At 57.6% G+C, this 25,302-nt stretch overlaps 5 protein-coding genes across 5 annotated transcripts; 1 reads left to right on the forward strand and 4 right to left on the reverse strand.

Moving 5' to 3' along the window:
* On the reverse strand, positions 410-3,605 carry NME6 (NME/NM23 nucleoside diphosphate kinase 6). Its single transcript, XM_021384200.1, has 4 exons — positions 3,250-3,605; positions 2,427-2,466; positions 1,883-2,043; positions 410-1,654 (listed from the first exon to the last, which is right to left on the reverse strand). Exons 1-4 carry the CDS (start codon positions 3,521-3,523, stop codon positions 1,488-1,490), a joined length of 642 nt encoding a protein of 213 aa, XP_021239875.1. The 5' UTR covers positions 3,524-3,605; the 3' UTR covers positions 410-1,487.
* Positions 3,606-8,111, forward strand: LOC110392174 (rab-like protein 2A). Its single transcript, XM_021384199.1, has 8 exons — positions 3,606-3,807; positions 3,885-3,914; positions 4,014-4,093; positions 5,467-5,546; positions 6,390-6,501; positions 6,974-7,071; positions 7,319-7,402; positions 7,691-8,111. The coding sequence occupies exons 1-8, from the start codon at positions 3,701-3,703 to the stop codon at positions 7,769-7,771; spliced, it is 672 nt and encodes a 223-aa protein (XP_021239874.1). The 5' UTR covers positions 3,606-3,700; the 3' UTR covers positions 7,772-8,111.
* Positions 9,024-12,240, reverse strand: LOC110392173 (acrosin-like). The gene is made up of 5 exons (XM_021384198.1): positions 11,195-12,240; positions 10,916-11,113; positions 10,390-10,655; positions 9,963-10,120; positions 9,024-9,538 (listed from the first exon to the last, which is right to left on the reverse strand). The coding sequence occupies exons 1-5, from the start codon at positions 11,290-11,292 to the stop codon at positions 9,197-9,199; spliced, it is 1,062 nt and encodes a 353-aa protein (XP_021239873.1). The 5' UTR covers positions 11,293-12,240; the 3' UTR covers positions 9,024-9,196.
* Positions 13,879-19,010, reverse strand: ARSA (arylsulfatase A). The gene is made up of 8 exons (XM_021384196.1): positions 18,740-19,010; positions 17,611-17,851; positions 16,952-17,170; positions 16,295-16,464; positions 15,761-15,885; positions 15,457-15,584; positions 14,994-15,096; positions 13,879-14,885 (listed from the first exon to the last, which is right to left on the reverse strand). The coding sequence occupies exons 1-8, from the start codon at positions 18,970-18,972 to the stop codon at positions 14,584-14,586; spliced, it is 1,521 nt and encodes a 506-aa protein (XP_021239871.1). The 5' UTR covers positions 18,973-19,010; the 3' UTR covers positions 13,879-14,583.
* On the reverse strand, positions 21,425-23,469 carry ACR (acrosin). The gene is made up of 5 exons (XM_021384197.1): positions 23,304-23,469; positions 23,020-23,217; positions 22,626-22,891; positions 22,253-22,407; positions 21,425-21,953 (listed from the first exon to the last, which is right to left on the reverse strand). Exons 1-5 carry the CDS (start codon positions 23,399-23,401, stop codon positions 21,600-21,602), a joined length of 1,071 nt encoding a protein of 356 aa, XP_021239872.1. The 5' UTR covers positions 23,402-23,469; the 3' UTR covers positions 21,425-21,599.

The raw sequence follows: 25,302 nt of genomic DNA on the forward strand, positions 1-25,302 counted from the left end.
CAGACTGAACAATCCCAGCTCCCTCAGCCACTCCTCATCAGCCCTGTGCTCCATTCCCCTCACAGCTCCGTGCCCTCCTCTGAACACGCTCCAGGCCCTCAATGTCTTTCTTGCAGTGAGGGGCCCAGAACTGGACACAGTACTCGAGGCGCAGCCTCACCAGTGCTGAGTACAGAGGGACAATGACTTCCCTACTCCTACTGGCAACGCTACTTCTGATCCAAGCCAGGATGCCATTGTCCTTCTTGGCCACCTGGGCACACTGCTGGCTCATGTCCAGCTGAGCAAGATCATTTCTTATTTGAAAGTAATTTCACTCAGTACAGAAAGGTACCTTGATTAATAAAAATCATCAGTATTATTAAAAAAACTACTAGGGGACAGTTTAAATGGATTAAAGACTCGCACATGAACGGATCTCAAAATGTATTAGAAAGGAGAACATAAGTGAGCACAGCAGAACTTTGAACAGTAACTCAAAACCAAGTCCTCGTGCCCCACCACACAGTAACCTTAGCATCTACCTGGATGCTTGAAACTCTTTGAGTATACACTCTACAAAGGATGTGGAACTCAGTGCTTCAGCACACAGTAAACCCAGAAGCAATTCAGTCTTTGAGTCAGCATCAGGTAGTTTGTTACGAGGCTTAATGTAAAGAGCTCCAGACAGAACTTCTGTGGTGTCTGTACCTGCATTCAATTATATATTTTTGCCTTTATTGCACATTCACAATATTCATAGTTCTAACAGCCACTACCAGGTTCCATCAGAGCCACCAGCCCCACATTCCAGAAAACTGCTCCAGAAAACCTAAAAGCAAAAACTGTAAGATCCTTCACACGCATTGGACGGCTCCACACCTTTCTGCAATCGCTTCTAGAAGATCTGCTGTAGGGTTGTCAGCCCAGACCAAAAGGAACCGCTTTCCTATTGAGAACAGCTTCCAACCGTGCCCTCCACCAGATGCTTATGATAAGAATTTTGACATGAGTTTGAAGGCCACCTTTCTTCTCAGCTTGGATCCAGGAAAGCAATGACAGAAGAGTTACTATTGTGCTGCTCACCACTGCATTTTTTCCATATTCATCCCATTAATCCGTTTCTTCTTAAAGGAAAAAGGGAACGGAGCAGATAGTAAGAATCTGGGCCTACTATCAGCAAACTTAGTCATCCCCTGGCTGCCAAGTCCTTGGAGGAATTCACCTGCACTGCTCATACACAAATAAGCACATGAGGGGCTGGGGAAGTGCATGGCTTTATCTCTATATCAACTTTGAGTACTGCTACCGAAGAAGTTGTTTCAGAAGTGTCCCAGCACCTGTACGTTGCAGAAATAACAGTCCCAAGCAGCACAGCACAATGCTCATCTCTTTCCTATCCCTACAGTCCATAAGACATGTCATGATCCTGTGTCTTGTTATGGGGCCGACCCAAGCAGTGTGGTTAGCAGCTGTCTCCTGCTCTGCAGGCCATACCCCCAGGTTACTCAGGTCAACTCCGTTTCTTCATCCCTGAGCACACAGTGGACACGCTTCTCTGCATCGTAATACATCTGCCCACAGCGCAGACGTGGCTCCTCCTGCTGGTACCAGAGCTGTTCATTGAACTCTGGGAAGAAGAAGGCAATTTCTCTGCTGGCTGACGCTGGGGAATCTGTAAGAGCAGGGAGGAAAGAGGTGAGAGGAAGCTAGTCGTGCACCTAAAACATGCACTGCTTCAAAGGGAAAGGCGGGAGCTGAGGACATAAAGTGCCAGGCCTGGTTGCATGCGGACTCTGCAGAAGTGAGCAAATTGTGAACAGAAAGCAAAGGCAGACAAAATGGTATTGTTCAGCCACACCGAGCTCCAGTCCCTGCCTGATGCTCAGCCAGGAAGGCCTACCTGAACCATGGGTGGTATTTCTGGTGTCAGTGAGGCCATAAGCTCCTCGGATGGAGTCTGGGACACAGTTTCGAGCTCGGAATACTTTGGTGGGTCCCATCAGGGATCTCCAGAGGGAGATGGCATTCTCATGGGCCAAGATATAAGCCCACATGGGGCCACTGAAAAAAGGACCAGGAAAGAGAAGAAGTGGGTAAGGTTACAACAGGGAACAGCTTCTTCATTCTTATACACATGACAAGCTCACACTGCGCATTGATAGCTTGGTAACAAAGCATCTGCATGGCCTCCATTTAGGTGACAGCACCCAAAATGTGCCGGGATGCCATCCCACTGAGTCCTCTGCTGTCACAGCAGAGTTGTTCCATGACAACTGCCCACCCTTCAGTCCAAAACCTTCACCCCCCAGCACATCACAAGCACAGGCTCCTGATGAGATGCGTCCCACGCTGAGGTGGAGCCCTCCAGAAGTGGGTGTGCTGCTCAGGGCTCACCCAATCCCCTCCTCACGCCCTGTGCTGCCCGCCTGCAGCACAGCAGGTACCTGGCCATGAACTCCACCAGCCGTTGGTAGAAGAATCGCCCTGCGGGAGAGAGACGGCCCCAAGTCACAGCGCCCACCCAGCGTGCTCCTTGCCCGCACCCGGGAGAAGCAGCCTTCAGGGAATCACAGGGATGGTCTGAGTTGGAAGGGCCCTCTAAAGGCCGTCTGGTCCCACTCCTTGAGATGAGCAGGGACACCCACAGCTCCATTGGGTGTTCAGAGCCCCGTCCCCTGAGCATGGGTGTCTGCAGGGATGGGGCAGCACCGCCCCTCTGGGTGACCTGTGCAGTGTCCCACCACCCTCAGCGTGAAGACCTTGCTCCTTATGCCCAGTCTCAATCTTCCTTTGTCAGCTGGAAACCATCTCCCCTTGTCCTGTCACACAGACCCTGCTGAAGAGTCCATCCCCTCCTTTCCCACAGCCCCTTTAGACACTGAAGATCGCTCTCAGCTCTCCCCACAGCCTTCCCTCCTCCAGCTGCACAGACCCAGCTCTCAGCCCGTCCTCGCAGGAGAGGCGTTCCATTCCAGAGACCCTTTTTGTGCCCTCCTCTGGATGCGTTCCAACAGGTCAGCGCCCCTCCTGTGCAGAGGACTCCCCATCCGGACGCAGTGCTCACGGTGAGATCTCCCAGAGCAGAGCAGAGCAGAGGGGCAGATCCCCCCCTCTCCCTGCTGGCCGCTGCTCTGGATGCACCCTGGGCGCGGTTGGCTCTCAGGGCTGCGAGGGCACAGTGCTGGCTCGTGGTGCTGCCCCCCACCATTACCCCCAAGGCCTTTTCCTTCCCACCCCGCAGGCCCGCCGCAGCCCCGCGCCGCCTACCCGCGTGCTCCCGGTAGAAGCGGCGGCTCTGCTCCCGCCCGCAGCGCAGCTCCTTGGCGCGCACGATGAGGAGGCGGTTGCTGAGGATGGTCTCATGCACGGCCTGTGGGCAGAGGCGCAGCGGCTGGGCGGGCGGCGCGCACCGCCAGGGCGTCCCGAGGGGGCCGGGAGCTGCGGAGCGGCCCGCGCTGCCCTCACCTCCAGCACCAGCGGATGGGCCACGGCGTCCGGCTTCAGCAGCGCCAGAGTCAGCTGCAGGGGCCGCTTGGAGCATCCCGCGAGCGCCATTGCTCCCTCCTCGCACGCAGCGTCGCGCGGGTGATGACGCCAACAGAACGCGACGGCGCACAGTGATGACGTCAACAGAGCGCGACGGCGCGTAGCGATGACGCGCGCGTCGTGCGACCCCGCCGCGTGTGTCGCGTAGCAGCGGGGACGCAGCGGCGGAGCTATGGCGGAGGCGGCGGAGCAGCCCCGGGATGAGGCCCCGGTTGAGGCCGGCGCTGAGGAGGCCGTGAAGATCATCTGCTTGGGCGACAGCGCCGTGGGCAAGTCCAAGTGCGTGGCCGCGCGGGTCCCCCCGTAGCCGGGCCGGGCTTGGCGGGGCTCCTGACGGCCGCGGTGTCTCCCCGCAGGCTGCTCGAGAGGTTCCTGCTCGACGGATTGTATCCGCGGTTCCGTCCGCGCCCCTCAGGTGTCGGTGGGGCGGGCGGGAGGCGGGCGGCGGGGATTGTTCCTCCGACGGCTCCTTAACGCGGGCCCAGCCGCCCCCAGCAGCTCTCCACCTTCGCCCTGACGCTGTACCAGCACCGCACGCGGGTGGACGGGAAGGCCGTGCTCGTGGGTAAGTGAGGAGCGCTGCGCCCGGTGTCCCGCGGGCCCCGGGGTGGGCTCTGTCGGAAGGCGGGACGGCCGTGGTGCTGCCGGCACGCAAAGCGCCGCGTGCTCTCCCCCCTCAAAAAGAACAGGGGGAGAAAACAAGGTGAGAGAAGGCTCACGGGCTGAGGTAAGGACAGGCAGATCGCTCTCTGATTGCTGTCACGGGCAAAACGCTCGGCTTCTGGGAGAAGAAATGAGGAAGAAATTCTTGACTGTGAGGGCGGTGAGACTCTGGAACAGGTTGCCCGGGGAGTCTGTGAATGCCTCTGCCCTGGAAGCATTCAAGGCCAAGGCTGGGTGGGGCTGTGAGCAGCCTGGGCTGGTGGGAGGTGTCCCTGCCCACAGGGGGTTGGGACGAGATGGTCTGAAAGGTCCCTTCCAACCCCAACCATTCTAGGATTCTATGAAGAATATACTTACCAATTGCTAACAAACTGCTGCAGTGACAACTGACTGAACCACAAACGCCAAATCCCCATCCACTCACTTCTTCCTGCTGTCACCGAGCAGTGCCAGGGAATGGGGGTTGCAGTCAGGCTGTGATGCTTTGTCTCTGCTGCTCCTTCAGCCTCGCTTTCTTCCCTGCTGCAGCGTGGGGTAGCTCCCACGGGATGCTCTCCTTCCCAGGCTGATCCTACCTGGGCTTCCCCCGTGTTGCTGTTCTTCAGGAGCTGCTCCACTGTGAGTCCATCCCAGAGGGTCTATCTTGCAGGAGCACAGTGCTCCAGCACGGATCCCTGGTGGGCAGCGGCTCCCACCAGATCACCTTCTGCACTGTGGGCTTCTTGCTATGGGCTGAAGCTCTGGCACAGAGTGTGCTCCTGTCCCAGCTCTGTGTCCTGCAGCGTCCTTAAGGTCAGATCCACTGCTCCTCCCTGGGCTCTTGCACTGGCTGAGCATGGGGATCTGCTGCAGCGTGGTACATCACGGGCTGCATGGGGACACCGTGCTCCACCACAGTCCTCTGGCTATCACACTGTGCTAGAAACAACATGTTTAGGTATGTTTCCCATTGTCATCCCTAGTGACAATAATAAGTACAATACATTGTTCTCAGTCTTTGCTCCTTTTTCTAACTTTGTCTTTCTGTTCTCCGTAAGTCCTATCTCCTGGTGACTTCTCTTTTGATGGTATGTTTGTAGCAATGTTCTAGCTAGGAAAAGGTCCTGGTTTTGCATTAATTCTTGGCCCCGGAATATTTCAGATCAGCGAGGTGAAATCTAATTTGTGACTCCAAGTAGACAAGCTGGGGTTTGCATCCTGTGTTAAAGTTGTGGGGAAAACACAAGTTGAGATGTTGTGTCGTCCTAAATGGGTTGTTTTATTTTCTTTATACAGATTTCTGGGACACAGCTGGACAAGAGAGGTTCCAGAGCATGCATGCCTCCTATTACCATAAAGCTCACGCTTGTATCATGGTAAGGGCAGTGTCCCAGCTGTGATCTGATGGAATCTTGGCTGATAAGTCCCAGCTGACACTTGGCCTGGATGTTGCTTTTTACAGTTACACTGTACTATATTTTTTGTCTCTTCCAATTGTTTAACACATTTTCCCACATTCTTCCTTCTTTTCTTGCCCGATAAAGCCAGCGTAGTTGGTTTGCTCAGTGTTCCTGCAGCATCCTTATTGCATTCCCTGAGTTTGCTTTCCTCTTCCATCACTGCATTTCCAGTAATGCGTGTACAGCTCTTTGGAAGCAGTCCTGTCAGAGGGGATGTGAGGGGGAGAGGGCACTCTTTTCTTCTTCTGTGATGTGACTGTTGAATTATATAGTACAAAACCGTTTTGCTGTGTTCTGCAGAGCACTGCGTTCTCCTCTGCTCTTCTGCCCTTACTATTTTCATGTTCTTTGAGCTTCCCGTTTCTGTAGCTCAAATGAGTGCTGTTTCCTGACTCCTAATTCTCAGTCTGTGTTGTTGCTCTAACTTTTCACTATATCTTGTATCTTTATCACTCAACTTCACTGGTGCTTCAATGTAAATAATGGAGAACCCTCACTTCTGACCCTGCTGCCTTAGCAGAGCAGACCTTTCCCAGTGCTTGTTCACTGTCGTGGGTGCTAAGCATGTAAAGGCAAACAAGGGACATCACGCAAAGAGAAAGCCTGGCTGCATTTTTCAGGGCTTGCTGGATATTCTCCCTTTTCTCTGTCGTGCTTTCTAACAAAGAGCAGTTTCCCATGGCGTCCTCTGTTTGGTGCAGTGGGTTATCAGGAGCTGTCCTACTCTTGGACCTGTGATAGCTGGTTCTTTTTTGGAAGGTGTTTGATGTACAGAGGAAAGTCACCTACAAGAACTTGAACAACTGGTACAAGGAGCTGAGAGAATTTCGCCCGGAGATCCCTTGCATCGTGGTGGCCAATAAAATTGATGGTGAGTGTGTCTTCTTCTTTCAGCTTCTCGGGATTGTGAAGTTATTCTCTTTTCGTGTGGTTGTGAAGGAAAGCCATGCTTCTGTTGGGTCCAGATATGTTCTTGAATATCAGTCCCTCAGGGCTATATTTTACCAAATAGCTAGCTAGGTTTATGGCAGTCCATTTGGTGCAGTGGTAGAGCTTAGGGCATGATTCACCTTACCTAATAAAAGCCTTTCTTACAGGATGCGTCAAGCACCACGAATAAAGCTACAAGAACCCATTCCTTTTTTTTGTCTTGTCAGCTGTCTGGTGATGCTGTAGCTTTTAAAACCCTCTAGCTTTTGTGGAGGGCCCACAAGGCAAAGGGGAGGCCGTGGTAGCTACTTTAGGTTCTGGTCTCCATCTGTCCCACCATCCCTGCGCATGTTGGCATTCTTTCTATACCAATGCTTTACTGATCACTTCTTTTTTTTTTTTTTCCCCCTCAGCGGATATGAAGGTGACCCAGAAAAGCTTCAACTTCGCCCGGAAGTTCAGTTTGCCCTTTTACTTTGTGTCTGCTGCAGATGGCACCAACGTCGTGAAGGTAAAGCACAGCTGTTTGCCTCAGCATCTGTGAGACCGCAGTACAGTGCAAGGACACGGAGGCTGCTGTGGGCACGGAGTAGGAAATGGGCTAGTGCCTCTGTTTGGCTACATGGGACAGTCCCACTGGCTGTAAGCAGCTGTAGAGTTGTTTTTTTTTTTCCCCATGGGGTGTGGGAACAGTTTTCATGTATTAAAGAATCCCATCCCTCATTGCTTTGACTGACAAGTGTTCGCTTTCTCATCAGCTCTTCAATGACGCTATCAAGCTGGCAGTTACTTACAAGCAGAATTCAGGAGACTTCATGGATGAGGTCATGCAAGAGCTGGAGGTAAGAAAGGAGGGGAAGGAGTGCAGGGAGTAGAGCCTGACGTGGTTAGCAGCTCTTCCCCTCAAGGAAAGCAGAACCTGTACCAAAGGGTGAAAATATTGCAGGAGCTGAAAGATTTGCCTTATGCTGGTGACAGCGCTGGGTTTGTGCCCTGTTCATTTCTAGGTCGGAAGGGGTAAGGTGGTGACCCTGTGAAGAGCTTATGCTGCCTTAGCCTGAGTTTGAAAGAACCATAGCAGAGCGTAGCCGTCATGCTCTTCAGCATTTTCTTGTCCTACTTCTTTCCAGAGCTTTGACCTGGAGAAGAAGAGCGAGAATTTGTCGGATCAAGAGGAGAGCTACCCTGAAGAAAAGCCCCCATCCTCCTAAGGACCGGACTTGGAATCTTATCTTTTCTCTCTGCTCCAGTTGTCAGGGGCTAGTTAGAGCTCACCTCCACAGAGGAAAGCGATTTTTCTCTGCCCTGAGATCTCTGGTGATGGGCAGCTGGGCCTTTCCCCTTCTTGGGGGAGACTAGGCACGATCTTCCTTGGCTGGGCCCTAACTCCCTGCACATCACAGTCAAGGCAAGGGTGAGAGTATCCACGTGCTTCATCAAGACAAAGCTTGCTGGGAGAGCTGAGCCACTCCTGTACCTGCAGGGAAGGGTCCTGCCCAGATACTTTAGTGGTACCTGCGAGAGAAAACAATTACTAAAGACTTTTTTTTTAAAAAAAAAAGTTTGAGTTTGGGTTCTTTTTGCAGTTTTGTTATGAGGCAGTTCAGTTGCCACACCGTGCAAGTCCAACCACCAGCCCTCCCCTTCCTTTCACAGCCCAGCTGGTGCTGCCCCTGTGCACCCTGTGATCTCTGTTGCAGAGTTCCTTTGGCTTTCCCTTCCCCGTTCTGCTGTGGGACAGACAGATCCAGTAGATTTCTAGACATAGGGAGTTTGTCCTTATAGGTCCACTAGAGCTTAATGAGGTGGTCTTGCATCCAGAAGGCATCTCCCAGCCCAGGCTGATGGATGTGGCTGCTGCTGTTCCCACGTGGTGACGTGCTGTGTGTTCCAGGTGCAGACAGAGTCACGTACCACGACACTAATGTGGATGGCAGAACACATTAAAACAGATAGATCGATGTCCTTACATAAACACGTGACCATGAATGCTTCTCCAGTTACTGGGGCTGGTGGTCAGCAGTGAAAAATACATGCAGCTTTACTCTCTAGATTGACAGGCAGAGCAAACCCACAGATCCTTCAAATAACAGCACGGGAATTACATCCATGTAATGGCTGTGGCTGGATGTCAGGCTCCTTGCACACTCAGATTTGGTCCCCTGCTGTGTGAGCTGGCCCAGGTTGAAGTTGACTGGTGCACTGCACACACCCCACACCACATCAGTATCTGGCACTTGAGAGACATTTGGTGTTGCCAGCTGCTGTCCCTGAGACCACTGGTTGCCTACAACCTGTGTGCCCCTGTCCCATTGTGTCCTTCCTGAGCAGGCACGGTTTCAGCCCTCATGGACCGCTCTTTCCCTTTTGTGGCCTGCAGTCTGCACGCAGCCTCATTTTGCAGGTGCCGGGTTTGAAAGTCTTTGCCTGGCACGGGAGATTGAACTGGGCAGAGACAACGGGTATCTGTGAAAATAAGCAGCTTTATTTGTCCAACTGAGTCAACTTCAGTGTTTGTGTGCAATCGGAGGCGGACGGGACAGAACGGGGCTTTGGCACCGGGGCTGCCATCAGGCATTACCCCTTGCAGAAAAGGGTCGTGGTGCATTGCAGCCTGCTGTGGGTCATGCAGCTCATTAAGCCTTCTTTCCTCTTAAACCCTGCAGGAGCTCCTGGAGCAAGTTAAAGAAATCCAGGACTTTCTGGCGTGGAAATGGACACGGTCTAAGTGGGCTTGAGTACGTTGGTTTTGGCCTCTGGTAGGAGGTCGTGATATAGACTGGATGTGACGTAGTTGTATGCGCTCCTGCTGGAAGCAATCCCATATTTACCAGGATCCAGTTGCGGAAGTACTGGGTAGAGGCGTAGACTCCAGGCTGCTGTATTCTCCCGCAGCCTTTCCCCCAGCTGGTCACTCCAATGAGCCAGAAGTAGTCGGCAATTTTATCTTTGCACATGAGAGGACCACCGCTATCACCCTGCAGTGGGGGAGAGAAGCCCAGAGGGTTACTGGGTGGCCACAGCAGCAGCACAGCTGGCTCCCCTCTCACAGCACTCCCTAGAGCTACGTTCACTGCACAGAGAAGCCCTGCTTGGGTGCTAGAGCCTAAAAAGGCTTCTGGAAGGGGACAGTGGGCCTGGAAGTTAGCTCTCCTTCCCTCATCTCTGTGCAATGATCCGGGCTGCGGGGGAGAGGGGTGTTCCAAGACTGGGTCCGGACCTACAGGGACCAAGAGCAGCGGGAGGGCTCTCAGGGCAGAGTCCCAGGCACGTGGGGCATGGGGAGCCTGGGTGAGGAGCTGCAAATGGGAAGGGAATTGAGCTCCGGGGGCGGTGGGCACCCGGCTCTGGGAGGGTGGCTTGCAGGCAGAGCACGGCTGTGTGCTGACGTGCAGCTCCTACCTGGCAGGTGTCGATGCCGCCCTGCGGATAACCAGCGCATATGTTGTGGGTATGGACGGCCCCGGCGTACCAGTGGCTGCTGTTGCAGAGGTTGAGGTCGATGAGATGGACCTTGGCCTCCTGCAGGACACGATACGGTTCGACGTATTCCTGCAGAGCTGTGAGCACAGAGCAGAATTGGCACCGTCAGCTCCTTGCCAGTTCTCGTCCTGTTTGGGGGTGAACCCCTTCCCTAGGCCTCGGCTTTGTGCCTTGAGATGTGCTGACGTTTCCCTGCTTTCGGAAACGGGTCAGGCCCATCCCTCTCTATGGATACATCCCCACGGCGTCACCCTGGGTTTCACTGCGGCCATCAGGGATGCCTGCCCCCCGTCTCAGCCGCGTGGCAAGCTTTAATTCGGGCCACCCGTGCGTTTCGGGTACTCACATCTTAGACCCATGTGTCCCCAGCCACTGACGTAGCAGTCTGTGAGCTCTGACACTTGGAGCGAGGCGTCGGGCACGCAGGCGAGCTGGATGTAGTAGCTGCACTGGACGGGTTGGTCCAATTCGAGCAGGGCGATGTCGTTGGACATGGTGTTTCTGTGATAGTATTCATGAGGTATTATCCGAATAACGTTGCGCACGACGGCTTCGGGGCCCAGGCGAGTCAAATCGTGGCCACCGATCACCACGTGCCACGGTGTGTTGGGGCTGGAAGAAGGACGGAGGAAGGGGGTCAAGAGGGAACACGGCCACGTCCTGCAGCAGCCCAGAGGTCCCCCCGCTATGGAGGAGAGAGGAAAGCGGTCCTGCGAGGGCTGTGACATCCCAGCTACGCCTTGGGCACGAGGATTGCCGAGCTAGGGGCTGCTGGAAGCTGTGGCAGGAGCGTGATACCAGCGGTCCCTCGGGGGGGGGCAGCCGGGAGCGCCCACGCCTGGCTGTGCCGCAGGGAGAGGGGCGGCCCTTACCTTGCGTGGTCGAAGCAGTGCGCTGCCGTGAGCACCCACTGCGGGCTGATGAGGGACCCTCCACAGATGTGCCCCGTGCCCACAAACCAGGTACTTTGGAGGCTGACGATCCACGGCCAGGCCCCCTGAGGGGCATCCGTGCCTCCCACGACGCGCGTTCCATGGTAGTGATAAGCCATGGGCCGGAAGCCGCAGGTGCTGCAATCAGAAAAGCGTTGAGTTTTTGCAGGCGAGCCGCCGTTCCTCCCCACGGGGCAGCTCGGGGCCGGGGCCACTCACTCGCAGGAGCCCGAGAAGCCGTGGCCGGGCCGGCAGGCGGCCAGCAGCACGACGAAGGGCAGCAGCAGCATCGCTCCCGGAGCCGAGCGGCAGCCCATCGCTCCCGGCTTGGTTGCCACCGACGCGGCCGTTGGCCACAGCGTGTGCCCGTTGCCCGCGGAGCCAGCGCCGATGTCACAGAACCGCCGGTTCCGAGGGCTGTGCCACCGGGGGGGGGGATGTGGGGGGGACCCCGTGCTGCTCTCTGCCGTAGCAGCACCCTGCGGCTTGCACCGACGGACGCAGAGCCACGCAGCTGAACGTGCAGCCCGGTTTGGTGAATGACAGAGCAGCACCGAGTTCAGCCTCTGTCCCGAAGGGGAACGGCCGCTCTCAGGGCGTCACATGCGGGTCTCAAAGAAACCGGCCTCAAAGCTGCTGGGGTTTTGTAAACCGAGCTGGAGGCGGTGCCCCAAATCTGCTCAGAGCGGACAGAACGCTTCCCAGGGCCAATTTGTCTCCCCTGGGTCCTCCGCCGTCCCCTTCCCAGCGCTCTCCGGGAGCCAAAGGGGGAGCGATGGGACAGGTGACCGGCTCCACGCGTGTCTGAGGGAAGGATGGGTGTCTCGTGGGAGACGGGAATGGAGCAGGGCCGGTGGTACCAAGGAAACCTGAAGCACACGGTGCCCCAGCTCCCAGCACCTGAAACGCCTGATGTTTCAGGTTGCAACCTGAAATCCGTGCTCTGATGCAGCAAACCTGGGAACGACGGGGGGGAAAAAGTACCCGGGGGGGGTGGGCTGCTTGTTTGGGAGGAGCCAAGCGCCATGAATAAGCGTTGAAAACGAATAAAAGGGGCTACGTGGAAGCCAATACAGGAATCACACCCGGCAAACTGCACGTTGGTTTGGTTGTTTGCTTGAGCCCTGCATCCAGACACTGTAACCCACCTTCATGTTTTTTTTCTAAGAGCTGTTCCAAACAGAACCCCGGAGCTGTGGGGCTGGAAGGGGCTTCTGGAGTCCTTCAGTCCACCCCCACTGCAGCAGCAGCACAAAAAATGCCCAGGCAAGTTTGGATCCCTGCAAAGATGGAGACTCCTCCACCTCTCTGGGCAGTGGTGCCAGGGCTCTGCCACCCCCACAGCACAGAGCTCTTCCTCATGGTCAGATGGAATGGAACTCCCTGGGCTCGTCTGTGCCTGGTGCCCCTTGTCCCTTACTCACTGGGCATCACTGAACAGAGCCCAGCCCTATCTCCCTGACCCCTCTCCATCAGATACCCATCAGCACTGCTCAGATTCCCCCTCAGCGTTCCTTCCCCAGGTGCACAGCCCCAGTGCTCCCAACCTGTCCCCATCAGGAGGTGCTCCAGCCCCCCCCCCCATCTCTGCACCCTCTGCCGGGCTCTCTCCAGCAGTTCCCAGCCTGCTCTGAACTGGAGAGCTCTGCACTGGGCTCAGTGCTCCAGCTTTGCCCAACCCCCCCGGGGAGGAGCACCCCCTGCCCTGCTGGCCATGCTCTGTGCAGTGCACCCCGGGGTCCCATTGGCCTTCCTGGCCACCAGGGCACACTGCTGGCTCATGGTCAGCTGTTGATCCCCAGGTCCCTCTCCTCTCCATCAGGTCGGCCCCAACCCCCACCGATGCTGCAGCTGCTCCTCCCCAGGCGCAGGACCCCATGCTGCCCTCGCTCAACCCCCCCAGGTTCCTCTCTGCCCCACTCTGGGCCTGCCCAGTGATGGCAGCGTGGCCCCATGGGGTGTCAGCCGCTCCTCCCAGCTTTGTGCCACCCCCAACCTCGCTGCGGGTGCGCTCTGTCCTTCACCCAGGTCACTGATGGAGACGTTGAACAAGACCGGACCCAGCCCCAAGCCCTGGGCAGCGCCGCTTGCTGGAGCCCCCCAGACCCCACGCTGCTCTCCCAGCCCTCTGAGCTCTGCCTGCTCTGAGTTCTGCCTCTACCAGCTCTCAGCCCGCCCCGCTGCCCTCTCATCTATCCCTGCACGGATGCTGTGGCTGATGGTGTCCAACTCCATGCTGAAGTCACGGTACCACATCCACTACTCCCCCATTCCAACCGGTGATGGCATCGCAGACAGCTCCAGGTTGGTGCAGCATGATTTCCCCTTGGTGAACCCGTGCTGATGGCTCCTGATCCTCATTCTCTGTGTGACCCCGCTCTGTACCCAACCCATTCTATCTCTCAGGTCTCTGGACACAATGCCATATGGGAACACAGAGCATAATGAACACAGCATTTGGAAACCCCAAGTCTAGGGCCACCTACTACTGTGCGTGTGCATTTCACTAGTGCACTCCAACTAGCTCATGAGCAAGAGACCATTTTTGTCACGGGGGTGGAATGTGAATGCAGCTCCAGCAGCCACCGGCCTTACAGAAGGAGCAGCTGCCATGGTTTTATGATTTTTGGTTATCGGTATTCCACATCATAACATCACGTAGTGCACCAAGAGTTAAAGATTCTCAGATCATGAGATCTCCCCTTTTTTCCACCTTCTGGCTCATCTCTGCTCTGGCTGCATGGCCTCAGCTTACTTAGAGTGAGGCCTTCGGTCTTTGGACACTCTCTTTCATTTCATTTGATTTATTAGCTTCAATTCCGATTATATTGTATTATACTGTGTTATCTTGCATTCCGATATCTTACTCAGTAAATTAGTTTGTTTCTCCTCAGATCGTTGCCGCTGTTTTGTTTTGTTTGAGGCCCATCTCCCTACCCTTTCCCCTTTTCCCCTTTTCTGGGGCGTGGGTCTGTGGGTCCCCCTGCCCCATTAGTCACAGAACTGGGCCGAACCAGCCCGTAAACCATTGACACCAGGTCAGCCACATCTCCACCTTCTGGAGTTACAAAGGAGAGGGAAGTGCTGGAGCTGCATACCCCGAGCTGCTTCCTACCTCGGCATGTCCTCTCTGCACCAGGTGTACAAAGCTCTGCCCCTGAAGCTGTCAGGACCATCCAGCCCATCCTGCTCCTTGGTGTGTTCCTATCCCCTGGACAGTGATGCTGCTGCAACTCACAGCTGTTCCCACGAGGGCTGCACAGCACACCTCCCACTGAGTTGGGATCTCCAGACACTTCGGCATACCCTGTGCTTCACTGTAACTGAAGTTCAAAAGGAGCTGTGCTGGCTCTGCTGATGATGCTGTATCCTGGTCCCTCCCTGATCCACTCAGAGCTTCTGTTACCAGATCACAGCTTGGAGGTCCAACAGCGACCTGCACACCCAGCAGGGCTGGCGGCCTTCCCAACCCTCAGCTCACTGGGCCAGCACTCCCTCAGTCAGCAGTGTCACTGAGCCAAAGCTCTGAGGTAGCTGAGGCTACGCGTGGTTAGTCGGGGGGGTCTGGTGGGTTTGGGATCAGGAGAGGGGGGTGGAGCAGCAAGAGGCTATGAGCAGCGGCAGCAGGAGGGCTTAGGAGTGCAGTCTGGCTTGCAGCAGGGTTCCAGGGCAGGATCCCTGCCCTTCCTCATCTGGCTTTCTCCAAACTCCATGTGCTGCTCAAAAAGCATCTTCTGCAGTTTGATGTCCTTCAGGACTTGCCAAACCTCTGGCCCTGCAGCACTCTGCACCAAATTGTAGTTCTCGGCAGGGTCTGACTCCAGGTCAAAGAGCAGCGGGGGCTCGTGATGGGTCAGCGGGGTCAGCCCGTGGCAGGCCTGGTCTGGGGTTGTATCACTGTGAAAGGAACCTGCAGAAGAAAAGTCCAAGTGCAGCTCAGCTGCTACCCTGAGCTTGGGACAGCAGAACCAGGCAGGGCTTCACAAAGCTGCCCGTGCAGAGAGGAGGTGGCACCAACCTTGTGTGAAGTAGTGTGCCTTGTACTTCCCGAGCCGGACAGCAAAGGGGCCATGCAGTGGATCAGGGGATGGAGGGTAGAAGAACATGGTCTGACGGGGACTCTGTGGAGAGAAGCACAGCTGAGGTTATCTGTGTGGCCATGAGGCTGAAGAAGAGCCTGCAACAGGACCAGGCAAAGACTCCAGGGACTCACACAAGAGCCCTGATACTATAGCCAGAACACGGCTAGAAAAGGGGGAAGCTAATGAGCAGGAGCATCCCACTTGTTCCCCACTCAAAGCTACTGGGGTTCTGCTCCGACCCCAGAGCAGACAGGGAAAACCCAGTAAGCTCATTGCATGGCCCACACCAGACAAAATATCCCATGTCGGGGGTTTGCCCTGGTCCCTAAGCTGAGGCTAATGACCAGGCCCTACACCCAGCCTTCATGTACCAGGCCAGATTTGAGCTGCAGGACTCACCTTCCCTGACTCAAACAGCACTGGACTCAGGTCATAACCATCCAGGGCAACGTCAGGAAGAGCTGCTCCAGCCAGGGCAGTCAGCGTTGGCAGGATGTCCAGGGTGCTTGCCAGCTCGTGAGTCACTCCTGCCACCCAACACAGCAAGGCACAAAGAGAGGTTCAAGTGCCCGACCCCACTTCCATAACCTGCCATCCTCACCGCTCCCCTCCCTCTGATCATCTCAGGGCAGCTGAGTTGCCATCACACCCCTGCCTTGCCTTGTGCCAGCACACAAAAGGCACAAGCAGTGCTGAGTCTCACCTGGAGCGATACGGCCCGGCCAATACGCCACCGCTGGCTCCCGCATGCCACCTTCGTACGTTGTGCCCTTCCCACATTTCAGAAGGCCGGAGCTGCCTCCACGTGCCATCCGCATGGTAGAAGGGCTGTGAGAGAGAAGAACCACCTGCCACCAGCTTCACAGCTCTGCGTAACCCCTTCCCTGACTGCCACCGGGGCCATGGAAAGAGACAGTGAATGGCACCAAAGACCAAAGCCACCCACACACGAAGGGAACTCGTGGATCTTCAGGCTGCACGGTCCTACCCCCGAGCTGGTGGGCACCCTGCCCACGAGGGGAATAGTTGATTCACTGGAGCAAGGAGGAGATCACACGATAGATCCTCTCCTTAACAGCATCCACCCGCTGCCTCACTTCAGGTCACTGCAATCTCACCTGGCACTGCCACATCACGTCTCTTATGCCCCAGCCAACCAATGCCTTGCTCCAGCTCCCCCCCCCCACAGCAGCACGACCTTACCAGCGGGAGAAGCCCCCGTGCTGAGCCCACTCACCCGTTGTCAGAGGTGAAAAACACGAAGGTGGTGTTGGCGAGACCATTCTCCTGCAGTGCCTGCAGCAGCTGTCCCACCGAGCCATCGAACTCCGAAAGCGCATCACCAAACGGCCCACGCCGTGACCGTCCTGCATACTCCTGGCTTGCAAACTGGGGGTAGTGGGTATGCTGGAAAAAAAGGCAGAGAGAGCTGCTTTGCAAGCTCCTAGAGTTGCATTTGGTTCCCAGCTCACCCAGGGTGAGTGAGAACCCCAGTGAGGGCATGGAGATATGTGACAATGCCCATAAAAGGTGGGGGGAGTGCTCCCAGAAACACCTCCCAGAATGACACAAAATAGCTGAGCCCCAGGCAGAACTCACAGATTCGGTGAGTGCTAAGTTTTCCCAGATGGGCTCCTGGCCCACGCAAACAGCCAACGCTCTAGGAAGAAGCCACCCAAGAATGATAACCATAATGGTGCTGCCAAAAACCTTAGGCATGGGAACACCAACCCCTAGTCACGTGGGGGCAGAGAGTTCCCCCATCCTTCATCCAAGTATTGACTGCTCAGCACACTCCAATGGCTGCAGGAGCTGAGGTGCTTTCCAGCAATCCCCAGAAGGACAAAGGCTTCCTCCCCCACCCTCAGACTCAGAGAGATCCCCTCTCTCTTACATGGGAGGCGTAGTAGAGCAGGAAGGGCACACCTCGCCGGGCACAGTCGGCGATGAAGTCCCGCGAGAATTTGTTGTAGAGTGGCACCAGATCAGGGAAGGAGACCGGCTGCTGCACGATGCTTTGGTTCCAGAGCAGTGGGACGGGCACAAGGCCCTGGTCACAGGTCCCAAAACATGTGATGTTAGGTGGGAAGCAGGTGAGATTCTGACAGGGGCCCTGGAGAGAGCACACAACACCGTCTTTCAGCTCTGTTGCAGGACAGTGAGCGGAAAAGGGCCAGGAGACCCACAGCAGCCCACCCCCAGGTCCTACAGGCACCTACAGGAGCCCCTCCCAGAAACTGGGGGGTTCATGCCTACCCTAGAGCCATCCCAGAACCATGCTATGCCATCACGTTCTCCTGACAGCAGTTCAGATGTTTCTTTGTAACCCAGAAGCTGACTTTCCCTCCTGCAACCCACCAAGGGGTGGACGTCCCCACAAACGACTGCTGCCCACGTTCTGCAAAACTGCTCTATCGCATGAGCACCTCGTGGAGCTTTCCCCACCAGCATCCATCGCTCCTCCAGCACACAGCCACCCACACCCGCTCATCCCCCCACCCCTCCAGCACATGCTTCACCTCTGGGGCACTCCCCACCTTCCCTCATTCTCACCTGATCATGGGAGTACGGCACCCCCAGGTAGTGGTCGAAGCCTTGGTGGATGGGCAGGAATTGGCCACGAGCGCCCACGCCGAGGTGCCACTTGCCAACCATGGCCGTGGCGTAGCCCTTGGCCTTCAGCACCTCCGCAATGGTGACCTCAGAGAGCTGAAGGCCTCCCCGTGAGTCAGGGTCAAACACACCGGGGTAAATCCCAGAGCGCATCTGGAAGCGGCCGGTCAGGAGAGCAGCCCTGTGGAGGGGGGTGGGGGGAGGACAGGTATCACACGATGCTGCACAAACCAGGCATTAACTGGTTTAACTGTGCAGCTGGGGAGGAATAACTGCATGCACCAATAGAGGTTAGGGGCTGAGGTGCTGAAAAGGAGCTCTGTGGAGATGGATCTAAGGGTCCTGGTGACCAACAGCTAACCAGTGGTAGACCACAAGGTGACCATGAGCCAGCAGTGTGCCCTGGTGGCACAGAAGGCCAATGGGACCCCGTGGTGCCCTGTACAGAGTGTGGCCAGCAGGGCAGAGAGGTGCTCCTCCCCTCTGCTCTGCACTATGGGGGGGGAGGGGGGGGAAACAGCTGGAGCACTGCACTCCTAAGTTCCAGGCAGACTGGGAACTGCTGGAAGAGTCCAGGGGAGAGTGCAGAGATGGAGGGGGGGCCTGGAGCACCTCATGATAGGGACAAGCTGAGAGTACTGAGGCTGTGCACCTGGGGAAAGGAACGCTGAGGGAGGAGCTGAGCAGTGCTGATGGATATCTGATGGGAGGGGTCGGGGGGATGGGGCTGGCCTCTGTTTGGTGACAGAACTGGGCAGACAGTCTCTTCCCAGTGACAGAACAAGTGGCACTGGGCACAGACTGGAGCCCGTGGAATTCTGTCTGACCGTGAGGAAGAACTCTGTACTGTGGGGGTGGCAGAGTCCCGGCCCTGCTGCTCAGAGGGGTGGGGGAGTCTCCTTCTCTGCAGGGATCCAAGCCCGCCTAGAATGCTCTGTGTGCAGCTGCTGTGGGGAGCTTGGGTTGGAGGACTCCAGCGGTCCCTTCCAGCCCCACGGCTCCGGGGTTCTGCATCCAGCATCCCGCATCCCGCACCCCACCACCCTCCCCCCACCAGCGCGGGCCGCACCGGGAGGGGCTGCACACCGCAGAGCTGCTGTAGAAGTCGGTGAAGCGCAGCCCTCTGGCCGCCATCCGGTCCAGGTTGGGCGTGGCGGAGGAGGGGTGCCCGTAGCTCCCCAGGTCACCGAAGCCCAAATCGTCGGCCAGCAGCAGGACGAAGCTGGGGGGGCCGCCGGCCGCGCCCCGCAGCGCCCACACCAGCAGCACGGCCCACAGCGGGAGCCCACACCGCGCCGCCATGACGCTGCCGGCGGTCACCTGACCGCCACGTGACACGTGGCCCCGTCACGTGACACGGCCCCGCCGCGGGGCGCTCTGGGAGACACAGTCCGCCGAGGAACAGCGCCCCCCTGCGGCGACCTCCGGCAACCGGGACCTTATGCCCCAGCCCCCGCGGGGAGAGAAGCCGGAATCCTGAAGGTCAGTGACCTGCAGCGAGGGCGAGGAAGAGCCCTCGCAAAGAGCAGCAGCAGTTCTGTGGTGCGAATCCTGCACCTGGGAAGCCGGCTGTGCCTTCCTATGAGAACTGCAGACGGCTCACAAGGCGGTGGCTGTGGGTCTGGTGTCGCAGCGAGCACCACTTGCTTTGTGTATCCAAGATGGGATTGAAGCGAGGGCCGAGGTGGTGTGCAAGCACGGAGATGCTGGTGGGGTCCAGGGTTAACCCCGCAGCAGGCAGAGGTGAGGCCTGCCAGCCCGAGGACAAAGCAGGGCTGGAAGTGGCCGAGGTTCTGCTCTGGAAGTTCTCCCGTGGATGTGCTGTGTTTTGTATTTGCCCTGCGTGGTGTGATCCGTCGGATCTGGGGTTTTACAGTTGTGGCTGGTCACCGCTTCCTAAGCCCCGTCGCCGTTTCACAACCCTCATGACCTCATTGTGGCTTTCCAATACTTGAAGGGAGCGTATAAACGGGAGGGGGATCGATTGTTTGTGAGGGTGGATAGCAATAGGACAAGGGGGAATGGTTTTAAGCTGAGACGGGGGAGGTTTAGGTTAGATATTAGAAGGAAGTTTTTCACTGAGAGGGTGGTGATGCGCTGGAACAGGTTCCCCAAGGAGGTGGTGGATGCCCCATCCCTGGAGGCATTCAAGGCCAGGCTGGACGTGGCTCTGGGCAGCCTGGGCTGGTGGTTGGCGACCCTGCACTTAGCAGGGGGGTTGAAACTCGATGATCCTTGAGGTCCTTTTCAATCCAGGCCATTCTATGATTCCAAGATTCTATGAACCCTCTTTATAACCTGCTTGGGAGCTCTGCTTTCCATCGCTCTGCTTTCCATCGCTCCCTGTCCTCAGCGGTTCGGGCTGTGTGCGTAGCCCCAGGCTTTCCTGCCTGCCTCTCCACAGGCCTCCCAAAGGCCTGGCCCCTGGCACGGTGCTGGGGCTTCTGCTTCTGCTGTGCTCGCTGCCATCAATTATTCAGGGCCGGAAGGCAGCGTGAAGGGGCTGATGCTGCAGCAGGAGGCAAAACTGCTGCATAATTCATGTAGCCTACTTCGCTGGCAGGGCATCGAAGCGCTTGCCCCGCGGTGCCTGGCCGCAGCAGGGGATGGCAGCCGGGACGCTGAGGGGAGGAGAACAACTTGGGGGTCCAGGAGAGTGTGGCGTGGGGACAGAGTTTCATGGACCAGACAAGGAACAGGGAAGGAGGCGTGGGATGGAGTGTGCCGTTGTACGGAGCCAAGCAGGGCATGGTGTGACTGCCCCAAGCTGCACCGGTGCCCACGGGCAGGGATGGGATGCGCTGGTGAACAGTGTCCACGTGGCTGGGCCTGAAAGCGGAGGCCCAAGTGATAGCTGCCGTGCTGTGGGATCCCGCTCTGCAAGGACCCGTGCGGGCCAGGCTCTGGTGGGAGCTGTGTCCATGAAAGAGGATCACGGGGGGTGCTCCCTCGCTGTGTGTTTGGGGGCAGCCCCACGTGTACTGAGAGCGCTGCACGTATGCATGCCTTTGGATGCACGCTGCTGCGTGCCTGTGCGTGGGTGCACGCTGGGTGTGCATATTGGGGGTGCAAGCACTGTGTGTGTGTGTGCACGCCGTGCCGAGGAGAACACTGCGAGCACTGCACTCTGTTCCAAGAAGCCCGTGTTTCACTGGGTGTGCACTGCAGCTTGTGCGTGCACACCGGGTCTCTCTTCACGCTTTTGCGTGCGCGTGCTATGTGAATGCACTGTGTGCTCACGGTGCTTGTGCTCGGTGTGCACGCATTGAGCACACAGCGTCCACCCCAGTTTCCTCCCACAGAATTCCTCCTTTCGTAACAGCTGGAGCTGACCTGGGAGGACTGTCATTCCCGGAACATTGCTCTCGTTTCAGTCTGATGGATGTGGCAGCTCCTGCTCCCCTGTGGCAGGTACAAGACACTGCGTATGCCAGAGTCAGGTCACACTCACAACCATGCAGCTCATGGATGTGAATGGCAAAAACAGTGAACGAAAAGCAATGCCTTTCCCAGCACCCACGTGGTACAGAAAACACAACCCCATCCTTTACTGCCTCTCCAGTTACTGGGACTGCTGCTCGGTAGTGAGACACACACACAGCTCCCTCCTCCCTCAGCAGGCACCATTCCAGCCCTCATGGGCCACCCTTTCCCTTTTGTGGCCTGCAGTCTGCACGCAGCCTCATTTTGCAGGTGCCGGGTATGGAAGCCTTTGCCTGGCACGGGAGATTGAACTGGGCAGAGACAACGGGTATCTGTGAAAATAAGAAGCTTTATTTGTCCAACTGAGTCAACTTCAGTGTTTGTGTGCAGTCCGAGGATGGCGGACGGGACTGAGCAGGGCTTTGGCACCGGGGCTGCCATCAGGCATTACCCCTTGCAGAAAAGGGTCATGGTGCATTGCAGCCTGCTGTGGGTCATGCAGCTCATTAAGCCTTGCTTCCCCTTAGGGTCTGCAGGAGCTCCTGCACCCCATTGAAGAAATCCATAAGTTTCTGGACCGGATATGGACAGGAGCTCGACGCGCTGGGTTGTGTTGATGTTGGCACTGGTTTTGACCCGTGATAGTGGGATGAGGTGGTCATGAAATGACTCCACGTCCGCGACGTCGGGTAGGCTGCTGCTCTCATCTGTGTCAGGATCCAGTTGTAAAAGTGCTGAGAGGAGGTATAGATTCCAGGGCGAAACGCTCTGCCGCAGCCTTTCCCCCAGCTGGTCACACCAACAACCCAGAAGTAGTCAGCGTTGTTGTCTCTGCACATGAGAGGGCCACCGCTATCGCCCTGCGGTGGGGGAGAGAAGCCCAAAGCATTAGTGGGGGTTGTGGACCAGGAGGGTAACTCTCCCTCCCTCATCTCTGTGCAATGATCCGGGCTGCAGGGGGAGAGGGGTGTTCCAGGACTGGGTCCAGACCTACAGGGACCAAGAGCAGCGGGAGGGCTCTCGGGGCAGAGTCCCAGGCACGTAGGGCACGGGGAGCTGCAAATGGGAAGGGAGTTGAGCTCCGGAGGTGGTGGGCACCCAGCTCTGGGAGGGTGGCTTGCAGGCAGAGCACGGCTGTGTGCTGACGTGCAGCTCCTACCTGGCAGGTGTCGATGCCGCCCTGTGGATAACCAGCGCATATGTTGTGGGTATGGACGGCCCCGGCGTACCAGTGGCTGCTGTTGCAGAGGTTGAGGTCGATGAGATGGACCTTGGCCTCCTGCAGGATCGTGGCAGTTCGGGCAGGTGCTACAGCTGTGAGCACAGAGCAGAATCGGCACCGTCAGCTCCTTGCCCGTTTGGGGGTGAGCCCCTTCCCTAAGTCTTGCCTTTGTGTCTTGAGATGTACCGACGTTTCCCCGCTTTGGGAAACGGGTCAGCCCCGTCCCTCGCTATGGATACATCACCGTGGCATCACCCTGGGTTTTGCTTTAAGCTTTACGTCGGGACGCCCGTGCGTTTGGAGCGCTCACCTCTCATTTCTGTGACACCCCAGCCACTGACGTAGCAGTCCGTGAGCTCCGACACTCGCAGCGAGGTGTCGGGCACGCAGGCGAGCTGGATGTAGTAGCTGCAGTGGACGGGTCGGTCCAGCTCGAGCAGCGCGATGTCATTGACCATTGTCTTATTGTTAAAGTATTCGTGAAGTATCGCCCTCCGGATGGTGCGCACTTCCACCTCCTGGCCCAGATGAGTTAAATCGTTGGCACCGATCACCACACGCGACTCCACAACGTCGCTGGGAGGGAGATGGCGAGGGTGGTTGGAAGGAGCAGAGCCACGGGGGAGAGAGGAGGGCAGCGCTCCAGGGGCTGCGACATCGCCGGTCACACCTGGCTGCACCGCAGGGAAAGGGCCAGCACTTACCTGGGGTGGCCGAAGCAGTGCGCTGCCGTGAGCACCCACTGCGGGCTGATGAGGGACCCTCCACACATGTGCCCCGTGCCCCAAAAATGGGGATTCTGGATGCTGACGATCCACGGCCAGGACCCGTGAAGAGCTTCCGTGCCTCCCACGACGCGCATTCCATGGTAGTGATAAGCCACGGGCCGGAGCCCGCAGGTGCTGCAATCAGAAAAGCGTTGAGTTTCTGCAGGCGAGCCGCCGTCCCTGCCCCGTCCACGGGGCAGCGCGGGGCCGGGGCCACTCACTCGCAGGAGCCCGAGAAGCCGTGGCCGGGCCGGCAGGCGGCCAGCAGCACGACGAAGGGCAGCAGCAGCATCGCTCCCGGAGCCGAGCGGCAGCCCATCGCTCCCAGCTTGGTTGCCACCGACGCGGCCGTTGGCCACAGCGTGTGCCCGTTGCCCGCGGAGCCAGCGCCGATGTCACAGAACCGCCGGTTCCGAGGGCTGTGCCACCGGGGGGGGGGATGTGGGGGGGACCCCGTGCTGCTCTCTGCCGTAGCAGCACCCTGCGGCTTGCACCGACGGACGCAGAGCCACGCAGCTGAACGTGCAGCCCGGTTTGGTGAATGACAGAGCAGCACCGAGTTCAGCCTCTGTCCCGAAGGGGAACGGCCGCTCTCAGGGCGTCACATGCGGGTCTCAAAGAAACCGGCCTCAAAGCTGCTGGGGTTTTGTAAACCGAGCTGGAGGCGGTGCCCCAAATCTGCTCAGAGCGGACAGAACGCTTCCCAGGGCCAATTTGTCTCCCCTGGGTCCTCCGCCGTCCCCTTCCCAGCGCTCTCCGGGAGCCAAAGGGGGAGCGATGGGACAGGTGACCGGCTCCACGCGTGTCTGAGGGAAGGATGGGTGTCTCGTGGGAGACGGGAATGGAGCAGGGCCGGTGGTACCAAGGAAACCTGAAGCACACGGTGCCCCAGCTCCCAGCACCTGAAACGCCTGATGTTTCAGGTTGCAACCTGAAATCCGTGCTCTGATGCAGCAAACCTGGGAACGACGGGGGGGAAAAAGTACCCGGGGGGGGTGGGCTGCTTGTTTGGGAGGAGCCAAGCGCCATGAATAAGCGTTGAAAACGAATAAAAGGGGCTACGTGGAAGCCAATACAGGAATCACACCCGGCAAACTGCACGTTGGTTTGGTTGTTTGCTTGAGCCCTGCATCCAGACACTGTAACCCACCTTCATGTTTTTTTTCTAAGAGCTGTTCCAAACAGAACCCCGGAGCTGTGGGGCTGGAAGGGGCTTCTGGAGTCCTTCAGTCCACCCCCACTGCAGCAGCAGCACAAAAAATGCCCAGGCAAGTTTGGATCCCTGCAAAGATGGAGACTCCTCCACCTCTCTGGGCAGTGGTGCCAGGGCTCTGCCACCCCCACAGCACAGAGCTCTTCCTCATGGTCAGATGGAATGGAACTCCCTGGGCTCGTCTGTGCCTGGTGCCCCTTGTCCCTTACTCACTGGGCATCACTGAACAGAGCCCAGCCCTATCTCCCTGACCCCTCTCCATCAGATACCCATCAGCACTGCTCAGATTCCCCCTCAGCGTTCCTTCCCCAGGTGCACAGCCCCAGTGCTCCCAACCTGTCCCCATCAGGAGGTGCTCCAGCCCCCCCCCCCATCTCTGCACCCTCTGCCGGGCTCTCTCCAGCAGTTCCCAGCCTGCTCTGAACTGGAGAGCTCTGCACTGGGCTCAGTGCTCCAGCTTTGCCCAACCCCCCCGGGGAGGAGCACCCCCTGCCCTGCTGGCCATGCTCTGTGCAGTGCACCCCGGGGTCCCATTGGCCTTCCTGGCCACCAGGGCACACTGCTGGCTCATGGTCAGCTGTTGATCCCCAGGTCCCTCTCCTCTCCATCAGGTCGGCCCCAACCCCCACCGATGCTGCAGCTGCTCCTCCCCAGGCGCAGGACCCCATGCTGCCCTCGCTCAACCCCCCCAGGTTCCTCTCTGCCCCACTCTGGGCCTGCCCAGTGATGGCAGCGTGGCCCCATGGGGTGTCAGCCGCTCCTCCCAGCTTTGTGCCACCCCCAACCTCGCTGCGGGTGCGCTCTGTCCTTCACCCAGGTCACTGATGGAGACGTTGAACAAGACCGGACCCAGCCCCAAGCCCTGGGCAGCGCCGCTTGCTGGAGCCCCCCAGACCCCACGCTGCTCTCCCAGCCCTCTGAGCTCTGCCTGCTCTGAGTTCTGCCTCTACCAGCTCTCAGCCCGCCCCGCTGCCCTCTCATCTATCCCTGCACGGATGCTGTGGCTG

The sequence above is a fragment of the Numida meleagris genome, chromosome 1 (assembly GCF_002078875.1).
Source record: "Numida meleagris isolate 19003 breed g44 Domestic line chromosome 1, NumMel1.0, whole genome shotgun sequence".
NCBI lineage: Eukaryota > Metazoa > Chordata > Aves > Galliformes > Numididae > Numida > Numida meleagris.

Coding starts and splice junctions, on each gene's coding strand:
- NME6 (XM_021384200.1), bottom strand. CDS start 3,523: ATGCTCCAAGCGGCCCCTGCAGCTGACTCTGGCGCTGCTGAAGCCGGA. Junction 2,467..3,249: donor CTTCTACCGGGAGCACGCGG/GTAGGCGGCGCG, acceptor TCTCTCCCGCAG/GGCGATTCTTCTACCAACGG. Junction 1,655..1,882: donor AAATACCACCCATGGTTCAG/GTAGGCCTTCCT, acceptor CTGCTCTTACAG/ATTCCCCAGCGTCAGCCAGC.
- LOC110392174 (XM_021384199.1), top strand. CDS start 3,701: ATGGCGGAGGCGGCGGAGCAGCCCCGGGATGAGGCCCCGGTTGAGGCC. Junction 3,808..3,884: donor AGCGCCGTGGGCAAGTCCAA/GTGCGTGGCCGC, acceptor GTCTCCCCGCAG/GCTGCTCGAGAGGTTCCTGC. Junction 7,072..7,318: donor ATGGCACCAACGTCGTGAAG/GTAAAGCACAGC, acceptor CTTTCTCATCAG/CTCTTCAATGACGCTATCAA.
- LOC110392173 (XM_021384198.1), bottom strand. CDS start 11,292: ATGGGCTGCCGCTCGGCTCCGGGAGCGATGCTGCTGCTGCCCTTCGTC. Junction 11,114..11,194: donor GGCTTCTCGGGCTCCTGCGA/GTGAGTGGCCCC, acceptor TTCTGATTGCAG/CACCTGCGGCTTCCGGCCCA. Junction 10,656..10,915: donor CACTGCTTCGACCACGCAAG/GTAAGGGCCGCC, acceptor TCCTTCTTCCAG/CCCCAACACACCGTGGCACG.
- ARSA (XM_021384196.1), bottom strand. CDS start 18,972: ATGGCGGCGCGGTGTGGGCTCCCGCTGTGGGCCGTGCTGCTGGTGTGG. Junction 15,886..16,294: donor TTTTTCACCTCTGACAACGG/GTGAGTGGGCTC, acceptor TCTCTCTCACAG/CCCTTCTACCATGCGGATGG. Junction 14,886..14,993: donor GGCACACTACTTCACACAAG/GTTGGTGCCACC, acceptor TTTCTTCTGCAG/GTTCCTTTCACAGTGATACA.
- ACR (XM_021384197.1), bottom strand. CDS start 23,401: ATGGGCTGCCGCTCGGCTCCGGGAGCGATGCTGCTGCTGCCCTTCGTC. Junction 23,218..23,303: donor GGCTTCTCGGGCTCCTGCGA/GTGAGTGGCCCC, acceptor TTCTGATTGCAG/CACCTGCGGGCTCCGGCCCG. Junction 21,954..22,252: donor GCGGCATCGACACCTGCCAG/GTAGGAGCTGCA, acceptor CCCCCACCGCAG/GGCGATAGCGGTGGCCCTCT.